This window comes from Triturus cristatus, chromosome 12, assembly GCF_964204655.1.
Source record: "Triturus cristatus chromosome 12, aTriCri1.1, whole genome shotgun sequence".
Taxonomy (NCBI): Eukaryota; Metazoa; Chordata; class Amphibia; order Caudata; family Salamandridae; genus Triturus; species Triturus cristatus.
Genome location: NC_140595.1, coordinates 32,199,023 through 32,211,266, shown reverse-complemented (window position 1 = coordinate 32,211,266; position 12,244 = coordinate 32,199,023). Strand labels below are relative to the sequence as shown.

The window sequence follows — 12,244 nt, the reverse complement described above, 5'->3', positions numbered from 1 at the left end:
TTCTTGATAAGGCCAGAGTTTTTCACAGCTAGACAGTTGTGCTATCTGTTAGATTTGGGTAGGGTGAATAAAGAACAGGTTTAATGGAAAAGGGGTGAGGTATTTGGGCAAAGGCAGAAGTCAAAATACCCTGGAATAGGTATGGAACGTGGATACGGGTAGTGGTAGAGATACTGAGCTTTAGGATGAGAAGGGGTACAGAAGTATATAGAGCTAGTGACTGTCAAGTATAGGTAGGGGTAGAGGTACGAGGGCCTATATTTGGGTAGGTACTATGGAATACATAAAGGTACTAGGGTGTAGTCAGGGGTATAAGTGGTATAGAGATAATAACGTACCGATCGGTGCTAGGATGTAGGTATGGGTAAAAGGGTGTTGGTAAGGCTAATAGGCAGGAGTTCCAGTTCTCTTCTATTGCTAGAAGTAGAGGTTGTAGGGTAGTTATAGTGGTATATACATGGGGTGCAGACAATTGCAGAGGCACTAATGTCAAGATGGACAGAGATATGGGTTATGGGCTGAGGTTGGGTACAGGGTATTGGTGGGGGAGATTACTACGGTATTGCAATTTGTGGAGGGATATCAGTAGGAGAATCAGTGGAAATGTGTCCTACTCTAATTTTGACAAACAGTTCAGAGTATATTAGCAGTTAGGAAAGGCACATATTTTTTTAAAACCTGAAGTGAAGCAGAAACAAAGATTTTAATAGGAACAAAACAAACTCAAATACTTGCTGATGCACAGATGAAATATTAGCTGAAACCCGATTTCCACAGATGGTTTGTGCACTGCAGTTTTATCAGTGACATTGTATGACTGTGCACAGTTAGTGGTCATTTCAGTAGAAACTATGTGTCTGTAAACGGCATTGCGCTACCACACATTGCTTTAGTACTATACCCGCAACAGTGTGCTCCAAAATGTCCCGTCAGCTGCATACTAGACGCATACTGCTCTCTCGCTGAATACATTTGCAGCATTTTTGTCTTTGGGTGACACAGATTTTTTACAATCCTTATGACTTCACTGAAGTAACATTAATGTCAGCACACCCTCTAAAAATTGTTCCAGCACCAGAGGCACTTTACGATTGTGTCATTTATGCATGAGCTCTTGTTGGTGAACATCTTTTCAACAATCCTGTTTCTACACATTTCTTGAAGGAAGTATTGTACTGTAAGGTAACTAGCTTATGCTTAACTATCTCATGCACTCTTCTCAGATTTTCATTCAGTATAAAGTGTTAAAACCCTTTCTGAAAAAGACTAGTATTAATCAATGAAGCATATGTAACCACTGTTGTATTACCATCTGTAATTCACATGTCAACAAAACATTATAACTAAGGCCCCCAGTTTTTTCTTTTTACTGTTTTCTCCCCACCCCCTCGATAAATACAGATAGAAAACAATGTGTTTTCTGTCTGCATTTATTTTTAAAGTGGAAAAATACAATATTTCGAGTGACTTTTCAAGCTGCCATTCACCAATTCCAGGTACTTCAACTGATCCTTTTTCTAAAGATACTTAATGTTTAGAGATAAGAGACTAAAGGAAAGAGGAGGTCATGAGGCCTAAGATTCCTTTAATTCCAATGTAATAATCAAGTTAGTTCCTTTGCACGCTAGACTTGCTAAAGGTAGCAACAGCAAGCAGTGAAAACGTACAGCAGGGTGCGGTAGTTGGATAGCGACTGAGATACAGCATAACACAGTATTGTCATCTCTGCCTGTTCTAGAGACTGGGTATCATTTAGAGGGCAATGCAGATTGAAAATTCAGAATGTCTCCACGACTGTTCACACCAGCGGGTGAATAATCATAAAAATATTACTAGACCTGCAGGTCTAGTAACTTTAATAGTCTACTCGACCTAACTGTAATGTACTTGACCCATGAACTGGTCTCAAATTGCGTGATCCTAGGCAAAAATGTCTTATGGAGCCGCCTTTTTCTTTATTATTACACAAGAGCACCTTCAAATATACAAGTTCACAATGTCTGCTGAACAAAAAAAGAAATTATTTACTAGACTAAATGTTTGGTCGAGGTAGAACAAGAATCAAGCCCATATATAGGTGACACATGATTCCTGGCTTGCTTCTTAGTTCCCTAATAGTATTGTCATCTGGACAGGAGCAGTAATAATTCCCAGTTTGTGTTTAAAAACTCACTTTCCATGAATGTATTACCAAAGCATGATGTGGTAGTGCATTGTCATTTACAGATAGCATATTTTCCATTGAAATGGCCACAAAACCTTCTCACTAACATGTAGTTTTACTGATAATAGCGCATACATTTTTGGAAATTGGGTTTCAGCAAAAATATTTAAAATTTGCACATCACCAAGTAAAGTGTTCTAATTTGTTTAGATCCTATAAAAATATTCTTTTCACCACAGAATTACACAAGTGGGTCTTCAAAGATTTGTGATATATTTCACTAGTTATGAACAGTTTACTTGGCTATTTCAGTGTTAGAAAAAAGCCTGACTTCTTACAGCCTTTCATTTAACATGCTTTGCACGGTTCTGTTGTCACACAGTTCACTTTGCAAAATGCTCTAACAAGTCACAGAAAGAAAAGTTAATGTAAGATGAGCTTTAAATCTTGTTATATTGTTACATTTGCTCGGCTTTCAGAAACCGAGGTCAAAAGTCAGTTTGTCTTCCCTGAAGTTAGAGGATTTTCAACTAACCCTTTCTGGCGAATAGTCCCTAAAAATAGCTTGTCCTGAATAAATCTTGCTCGACGATGCAAGTGAATTTTTCGAGCCCCCGGCCTTGCTGGCATCAATGTGGCACTCTGCCACAGCACAGACCGTACTTTGAGGCCCCTGAAAGAATATCTGGGTACCCATGGAGTACAGCATCATTAAAAGCCTTTGGCAAAGCCAACAGATCCTAAAGGCTAGACTGCTTGGCTTTGCCAATGCTGGTTTGTTTTCTTTCTTTTGCCATGCTACCATGTTGTGAAAAAGAGTTGGGCAGTATGTTTTGTATTTGATGGAGGATAATGGAAGCCAACAAGCGTCCTCCTTAAAATATTTTTTTTTAGGCCGAGCATTCGAGACCTCTTTTATATACTTTAGTATATACCTATACATACTTATTAGGTCAAGCATTCAAGACCTTTTGTATATACTTTAGTGTGTATGTATATGTATATATATATATATTGCATCAATCCTTAATATGTGCGCTCTCAGAAACCACCGACTCCGTGCAACAATGAAAAATCGCTGTTTATTCACAACGCGTTTCGCTCACGAACGAGCTTGATCACGTGAATATTGACAACAAATGGCAGCTGAACTATATAACAAACGTATCTTACACAGGCACGGTAATGAACATAGAAAGGTGGACTGATAAAGTCCGTTCATTGTGGCAGACCTGTTTTAACGGGGTGCAGAAAAAGTATGTGTAACATAAATGCTCCCAATGGAACGTATAATAATGCACTCACCTTCTTTTTTGATGGCTGAACTTTGTTATGACTGTAGTATATAAGAAACAGGCGGTACGAGGTTGAACAATTTGACACCTTGGCATTTGCCTCTATGGGTTATGATTTCCTTCTCATTATACCAATCTTGTTGAATACAACATTACAAGGATGGACTGTATTAGGAATATGGGTTTGAGTATTGACTTTGAATACCAATTGAATACGATGCATTAATACTTTGGTATTTTCTTATGTAAGACTCGAGGCACTTGCCCCCCCTTTTTCTCTTTCCCTTTCCCCCTTTTTTCGGCATGTTAGCATATAGCAACTTTTGAGTTGTTTCGTCATATTGGATTGTTAATTTGGTGCATTTGCATTTATTTGTTTTAATAACCCTAATATGACGAGCTACAATACTGATTCAAGTTATATATCTGTTTTATGATGGAAATTTAGGACACCTGACCTGTGATTCGTAAGGATCACCACATGACCATCCTGGTCTGGTTAATAGACATATACCTAGTGGGACACATTTATGCTTTAATTCCAACATGCAATTACCGGTCAATGCGAAGACAGTCGCTTCGACAGTGTGTCTTATATTTGGTTTCATGTGCATTATTATGCGTTGCATTGGGAGCATTTATGTTACACATACTTTTTCTGCACCCTGTTAAAACATGTCTGCCACAATGAACGGACTTTATCAGTCCACCTTTCTATGTTCATTACTGTGCCTGTGTAAGATACGTTTGTTATATAGTTCAGCTGCCATTTGTTGTCAATATTCACGTGATCAAGCTCGTTAGTGATCGAAACGCGTTGTGAATAAACAGCGATTTTTCATTGATGCACGGAGTCGGTGGTTTCTGAGAGCGCACATATTAAGGATTGATGCAGTATTTACAAACCGGTTTTTCTTCGCCGGTGCGTGCGCCACTCTTCAAGGGTCCCACCGGTTTTTCTTCGCCGGTGCGTGCGCCACTCTTCAAGGGTCCCAAGCTGTCCAGAAGGAGTGACGTGCAGTGTGTGTGTGTATATATATATATATATATATATATATATATATATATATATATATATATATATATATATATATATATATATATATATATATATATATATATACTTTCCAAAATCCTTCACAATGCACAGAGATGCAGGTAACAGGGAAACCCGGTCTTGATTATATATATATATTACTATACTTATATGTGTATGTACTTTGGGGCACTAGAGATCAGCCCTAGGACTTGTCTGCTTCCACTTAAGGACTTTTTATTCTGTTCAACTGCCTCTATTTAACTGTCCTGATAAAAAACGACCAGCAAAGGTCAGTAAAATACCAGAATCACTTTAGCATTCTCTAGATTCCAGTCCATAGTAATTGTCTTCCACAAGCACCCGTAGACAATAATATAGTTTTCAAATTTTGCATTTTCAGTGATATGACCACTGAACGCCCTGATTTTATATTAAAAACAGAGCTTTGGACTATACCTCTTCCCGCTGAAAGGCAATATTTCTCTCCATGTGTTCTGATACCTGGCGTGTCATGCAGTTTGGTGCTTACTTTCCCTCCATGTTAGAGAACAGTAGATGTTTCAGCACCCAGGCTAATGTGCTGCATAGCTAAATACAGATAAGGTCCCAAAGGCGAGACAGATTGCATTGCAAATGCTTGTTTAAAAAGCCCTGCTCACAGTCCTCAGCCTTCCCCCTTCTGTACTCCAGGTTTTTCCTCTACGGGGAGGGGTTTGTACCCCCTCACCACGGCGTTCTGTCACCTACCTCTGCTGTATTGTTTGTTTACGCAGTACAGTTAGGGCAATAACATTTCATTCAGCAAGAACAACATGGCACCCAGGCTGCATCCCAAAGTGTGGAGGTGCAGGGTAGGCTTACAGGTAGAGGGGCTTAGGAATGGCATTCACCGGTGTTGACTTGACATCCTGAAAATGCTGTTAGTAAAAAAAAAAAAATAATGAAGGAAACTAGGTTGATTGTTTATCCTGGATAGGATTCTTTAACTGCATTTTTGCTATGTGAGCCTAAGCTTGAAACCCAGACGTGGCTGTGCTTAAGTGATATGCCCACTACAGCGTTTCCTTCGGTAGGTCGCCAAGTTTGTAATTTGCTCTGTATATTTTAGTGAGTTCACTGAAACCTTACACCATTGCTTCAACTCTTATGGTTTGCATTTAACTGTTATTGGCCTTTCCTGTTTCCAAAGTTAATAGAAAAAGATGACAATAATTATGTTATTAGTACCCAGAAAAAACGTGGGCAGTGGTAGCGAGTGCTAACTGTTGCAACTTGCAGAACAAGAGACTGACTGCACTTTGAAACCCTTGGTGACATTTTCGACTGGGTGAATAAATGATAGTTTGTGAAACACTTGAAGATGGCTACTCTTCTTCTACTACCTGAAACGCCGTGTACATAATGTCCACTGGAAGGTGTCACAAGACTGTCCTAATTTCAAAAATAAACTTTGGTGGTGTATAAGTTTCCGTTAAAGTATTTATTGAAAGTCACTCAGTAACTTTACAGTTTTCAGTTTGTTGTTAACAAATCATTTTAACAGGTTAACCTGCAAAATACAACCATCTGTTCAGGTGTGAAGCCCCCAGAGAGGACCGGCAGTGGTACACCCACAAGAAGGTCCATGGCCCCTCAGAGGTTCAAGGCCCCGAGTGGTAAGTTGATTGAGGGATTTGTTAGAAATTTTAGTGGCGCCTGAAGACCACCAAAAAAGATCAGCATCTTTGAAAACCATTAGTACTTCAAATAGGTCCATAAAAATTAGCTATTAAATGGAGATACACTTGTAGTTTTTTTAATGCGACGTGACGGCCTCACTTTTCGCATAGCTAGTCTGTCACAGTCCGTTTGAAATAAAAGGAACACATTACATCTGCATTAAACCCAAGAGTAGGTCTGGGTCTATGTGAACCCGATTACATGAAAACATAAACAAGAAATTCTTAAACGTAACCAGCATTTTCAGATGAAGGCTTGATTAATTCATTTATTTTGGAACACGTGTATTTTTTGTTTATTTTACTGATGATACTTTATATTAGGAATACATTTTATGTGCAATAGTTGCTTGTTAAACTCTAGAATTGTGTAATTTGTGTTTAGCTGTAATATGTATTTGTTACATTTTATTTTCAATTCCATTGAATGGCATTTTGCATGAATGGCAGACAGGGCAATATCCAGGTATGGTATAAGTTTGTAGTTTTATTTTATTCATATCTAATTGTTCTGTTACAGGAACCTGCCACATTAACTGCTATCATTCTAAAAATGTTTACTTTTTAAGTGTCAAACTAAAGACTGTTGTATGATTGTCTGCAGGCAATGCTAATGCAGAACATCACAGATATCTACTATGTGCGTTCATAAACTTTGCAGGGGAAGTGGCTACCGTATTTCTGCTTCACAATTTCGGGTGTATGGAATAATGGCTCATTCCTTTGCCTATTTATGGTTTTTTTTGTGAGTTATGTTTTTTGTGGGGTTTTGTTGTAACATAGAAAACTTTAGTGAAAACTAGCTTTGAATCGGTTTTCCAATGATACTTAGTATTTCATGGAAAATAACAGAACTTCACATTATTAACAATGGTAAGCGTTTGAAAAGTAAATCAATGGCTTTAGTTGTATAGTATTTCCCTCACAGATGATGTGAAACTCTCGTTTAAATATTGATGGTCCTTTGAAGAATTGTGGTAATGCAATGTTCTTAAAGAGGACCTCCACTTTGCATGATCTCAATTTTTCACCAAGGGAGAGACACTGACTTTTTTTGGCCCTTTATTAACCACATCATGTAGAAGGATGTCCGTGGCATTATGCCTCTTTTATCCATCCTGGTGGTTAGGGATTCCCTTTAAAAGGTATACATGCACTTAAAGTAGCTCTTGAGCAAACCATTTGTTCTGTTATAGATGTATTTGCTTTATATTATACAGTATGCACTGTACTATAGTAGAGTCAGACAGCTGGCACTGCAGCATTTGAGGATGACTTCTTGCATATTGTCAAATCACATCTCTCCCCCAGGACTTCCACCTGGCACACTGGATACCACCATCTTTGGGAAAGGTGACCTACAGTCCACTTTGCTGGAAGGCCATAAAATCGCTCGCCCTGATCTTGATCTTTCTGTTATTAATGGTATGTATTTCGTGTTCTTAGAAGTTAACAGTTCATGCTAAAAGTGTGACCGGGCAAGTTTTGTGAATTTGATGAGAGGAGTGAGAATGAACAATTCTATATTCTTGGCAGATCTATTTAGGATGTGATTGCAAATACTTAATTGCTCTTGACCAGTCCCTCAGGAGGTCACTTGGTGAAGGAAATGAAGTCTTCTTTAAAGGCAGTGTTTGGTTTTTTGACAACGTACTCTTTTCTTTTGCAGATAAAGCATTTCAGAGAAAGACTCCAAAAGCCCTCTTCAAAGCTGATGCTAAACCTCCCAAAAAGGAGCTGCCTCCAGTAAGGGTTTCCACCCTGTTTTGGAAATCTGTAACATGTTTGTCCAGATAATGGTATTGTCTTGGCTTTGTGACGTGTTGTCGTTGCACAACGTTTAGGTGAAGCTTTTAAATTATTAAAGAAAGGGAAAGAAGATTTTAAATGATTAAAGAAAGTGAAAGAAAATAATAAAAATCCAAGTGTGTGGAAAGCTAACAGGCATGCAAAAACGTATCATTTGCGTACATAGTATTAAACCTAGGATTAGGGGTATCATATCACATCACAAAGTTTCATTGGGCTGATGCCATTTAAGTACAGACAATATCAGCTATAGATATATATATATATATATCATATATCTACTGATATATCCAGACAGACCATCCTCATTAACCCTTGTCATGTCCACCATGGAACAGAGCACCTGTGCACAGCATTTAAAAGGTCTGGTGGCTTAGTGGACTAATGCATCCACTTAAGGGGCCTGTGTTCGAGCTCATGGTCACAGGTTCAAATCCCGGTGGGTATCGTCCTTCTGAGGTTGATAAAGAGTACCATTGAGTTGGGTAACAGGAAGCATTCAGCGCGAAGATTACCCTTCTGGATGAACGAGTGCTTTACAAGTACACGTTATGTTAATATATAACTTGTATTTGTAAAGTGCACATTCATCTTTGGGATTCTTGGCGCTACAGTAAGAGATGTTTGTTTCCCAAGTCCATGGTATTCATTTTATTGAGCTCAGAAGGATGAAAGGCTGAGTGGACCCACCAGGATGTGAACTTGTGATCATGAGGTCAAACGCAGATTTCTGGAAAGGATGAATCGGTATACTCCGCCTCCGACCTGGCAGGATGCGGAACTCTTTATATTTTTCTCCAATCATTTACATTTTTCCCCTCCTCATCCCCTCGCCAGCATGAGGTTTTGGGACACATTGATCTTCTTAATTTTCTTTTAAGTTTGTTTCAGTTATGCTGGTGATCATCGCCATCTCATCTCTTAAAGCCCTACACTCTTTAGGGGAGAGCAGCATGGCCTTTCTTGCAGGACTCTTCATCCACACATCTTTTGCACTAAAAGTAGAAGGACGTGGTCTGGGGCGCATCACTCCTGGATCTCTGATCCATAAGTGTGAACTGGCTGAATTTTAATGCATGTCCCCACTGTTGACCTCTGAAGAAGCGCCGCCAAAAGCACGCAGTAGGAGCTTAGTAGCAGCTATCTTAAAGCCGACTTTCTCTTCAAGACTATGGTAATTTAAACAACCATCTGTGGGTCCGATCGTTGGGCGTCGGAGGGAATGGTGGAGGAAAACTTTCATAGACTCTGTGCCTACTTTTCTATTAAATGCCCCAGACTACATGTTGAGCCAAACATACATTTTTAAACTCTGATAATCATAAAAAACTGAAAGGGGGGAGGAGAGACACAAAGAGATCTAAAGATGGACCTTGACAATTGATGAAGGGGTTTGAACCAAAAGAACTCAATGACTCTTTGCTATTTTTATGGCTTTGATCAGGTCCCTGCCGTCCCTGAGGAAGTTCTGGCAATGAATGAGGCACAGACACAGCTGCTAACCTTACTCCGCCTAGAGGTAAATATAAAGTCATACCTAGACTAAAAAATATTTAGTGATTTGAGCTGTGATGATGAAACTAGTAGACCAGTGTTTGTTTTGTACCATGAGATTTCCGATGGAATTGAATGTTCTGTTCACTGTGCTCACACAAGCGAGTGAGAGCTGTAATACTGTACATATCCCTACATAACCACTTCTCTGTAAAGTACTAATGAGATCAGATTAGAATTATCCATGTTCTAGAATTCTGATTGGAAAACAATAATAAAATATGCCAAAGTCATTCCAAGGTAACTAATCATGTCCACTAGAATTTCTTCTTTAAGTTTAAGCCAATGACCTCCCATCCATTTTTACACTGCTAGTGAACAACCTTTTGAGTAGGAGACCTCTTTGGAGGCCTTCCTAAGTACGAAGATTAGCTGTCATCCGCGTAAGAGTAAACATGAACTCTAAAAGATGTGAATGATGCTGGCTAAAGGATTCAATAAAGACTGAACAGATGGGGAGACAAGATAGATGCCTGGGGAACCAATTGAGTTCTCCAGCGTTAGTGACTTTAGCCACATTTTTTTTTTATTCAGTCTCTATGGTACTAAAAGATAGCATGCATGAGCATATAGTAGAAACATCAGAAGTCATGAGAATGTTGCTGGTTTCAGCAGTTCTATTTACAATAATGTAATTTATGATGAGTGATAGCATATCTAGTAATAGCTAAAATAGATACTACAAAGTGATTATAAAGGTAGGCAAAATTCTTGAAGAGTATTGTTTTCCCACAGACCTGAAGATATAGTCCGACTACATCAGATTTCTGATCCTTGAAGGCTTCATGTTAACTCTGCACAACACATTCGCATTCAAGCTATCATGCATTCTACCCATATATTCCACTTAATGTTATTGTTTGCCTTTTCTTCTTAACTTTGTACCATATTGTCTACATTTATTTTGGGTATAGCCCTGATGACGTGGAGGCTTCTTTTCCTCCTTATGAAACGCATGTTGGCAGGAAGTATTATTGAATTGGAAATTCATTTGAAGTAGACTATTATAAAAAGCACCCTAGAAGAACTAGCCTGAGAAATAGATAACTCTAAAGGACAAGGTTTGTGTGTTCATTAAAATGGTGTGCGGGCTCTTGTCTTTTTAGTTCAGGAATTGTTTGTTCCACTTTGCAGTTCAGTATGGTAGCTGATCTTGCCTCTTTACTAGCACTCTGTTATTGTACTTGCTTCTGTGAATCTAATGACCAACGAATATTTATGAAATAGGTGTACGTGTGTGCTATCATGTTCCCTACTACACACCTTTGTACATTGAAAGTCTTTGCAGCTGAACTTTGATGCTAACTCCAGAAATGGTGGGGAAAGGTAAACTATCCAATTTACAATCCGCTGAAGAGCTGCTGTATCCCATGACTCTGGACTGTGCTATGTCTGTTGAAATCTTCACTCGAAAGCGGGCCTTTGAGTCAGTTTCTCCATTGCAATGGAGGAAACTCTCTAGATTAGCATAGGGCGCACGCCGACATTGAGGCCCGTTCTCCTCTGATTTTGATGTGGTGAGGCAGGATAGCAGCAGTTAAAATGACAACCATGCCAGGTATCTGGTATAATGTAGCAATGCTACTATGGAAATGTCCCTAAAGCTTATTTTCTTGATTAGATTATTACATACGTTTGTTTGGACAGGGAAGACATTTCTCCCAGCTCTGTAAACTTCCATTTAGGAAATTGGGTTTTTGTTTCAGCCCCCCCCCCCCTTTTTTTATTACCTGCCATTCGCTTCAACTTTGACTCAAGCGTACTGTGTTCCTGCTTACCAGGTCCCTAACAACCATGTTCTTTCCATGAAGATGTACAATTGTTCCCCAATTGGCAAAACCTTTAGCACCCTCTTTAAATCCCTAGTAAATGGTACCCTGGTACCTGGTGCCTGAGGTACTAAAGAGGGTCCCTAAGGGCTGCAGCACAAATTGTGCCACCCTAAGGGACCCGTCATCAAGCACATGCAAGACTGCCATTGCAGGCTGTGTGTCTTGAAAGTGAAAACATGACATGTCACACATCCTTTGTTCCATGTCCCTAAACTTCATGTCATATTTGTAAGTCACCCCTACAGCAGGCCTGACAGCCATAAGGCAGGCTGCTGCATATGACATGTGAGGGCATACCTGCATGAGCAGATATGCCCCTGTGCTGGTCAGTCCTATTACTGCCAGTACAAGTGACCGGGGAAGCCATTTTAGAACATGTGCTGGACACTGGTGAAAATGTGTTCTCAGCTACATGATGGCTCACTGAAAATAGGGATGTCTCGTATCAAACATCTCGTATTGTTAAACCCACACTGATGCCAGTGTTGGATTTACCTATAAACGTACCCAGAGGGCACCTTACAGGTGCCCACCGAAAACCTACCAGCCTCTGGTGTGCTTGCTGACTGGATTCTGCCACCTGAGACACTGTTCCGACCTCCTCGGGTGAGAGCCTTTGCTCTCAAGAGACCCAGAACAAAGGCCTGTCAGGGAAGAGGGTGCAACACCCCCTCCTACATGATGACCTGCTGATTCGCCTCCTTGGGCTGGAGAACTTCAAAGAAGCTGCCGCCTTTAAAAGGCAAATATGGCTCCCCTCACAGAAGAAGAACCCCCCCCCCCCCATCCAGAGCCCACTTGGCACCTGGACAGGCAGGAAAATTAGCTAGTCA

General features: G+C 39.8%; 1 protein-coding gene across 3 annotated transcripts in view; it reads left to right on the top strand.

Moving 5' to 3' along the window:
* Nucleotides 1–12,244, top strand: part of HAUS8 (HAUS augmin like complex subunit 8) — an 81,474-nt gene that overhangs the window by 46,636 nt on the left and 22,594 nt on the right. For all 3 annotated transcript variants that reach the window (XM_085637441.1, XM_085637442.1, XM_085637443.1), the window contains exons 4-7: nt 6,042–6,153; nt 7,528–7,641; nt 7,886–7,962; nt 9,470–9,544. In XM_085637441.1, the coding sequence (XP_085493567.1) occupies nt 6,042–6,153; nt 7,528–7,641; nt 7,886–7,962; nt 9,470–9,544 (378 nt within the window). The remainder of the gene's footprint in view (nt 1–6,041; nt 6,154–7,527; nt 7,642–7,885; nt 7,963–9,469; nt 9,545–12,244) is intronic.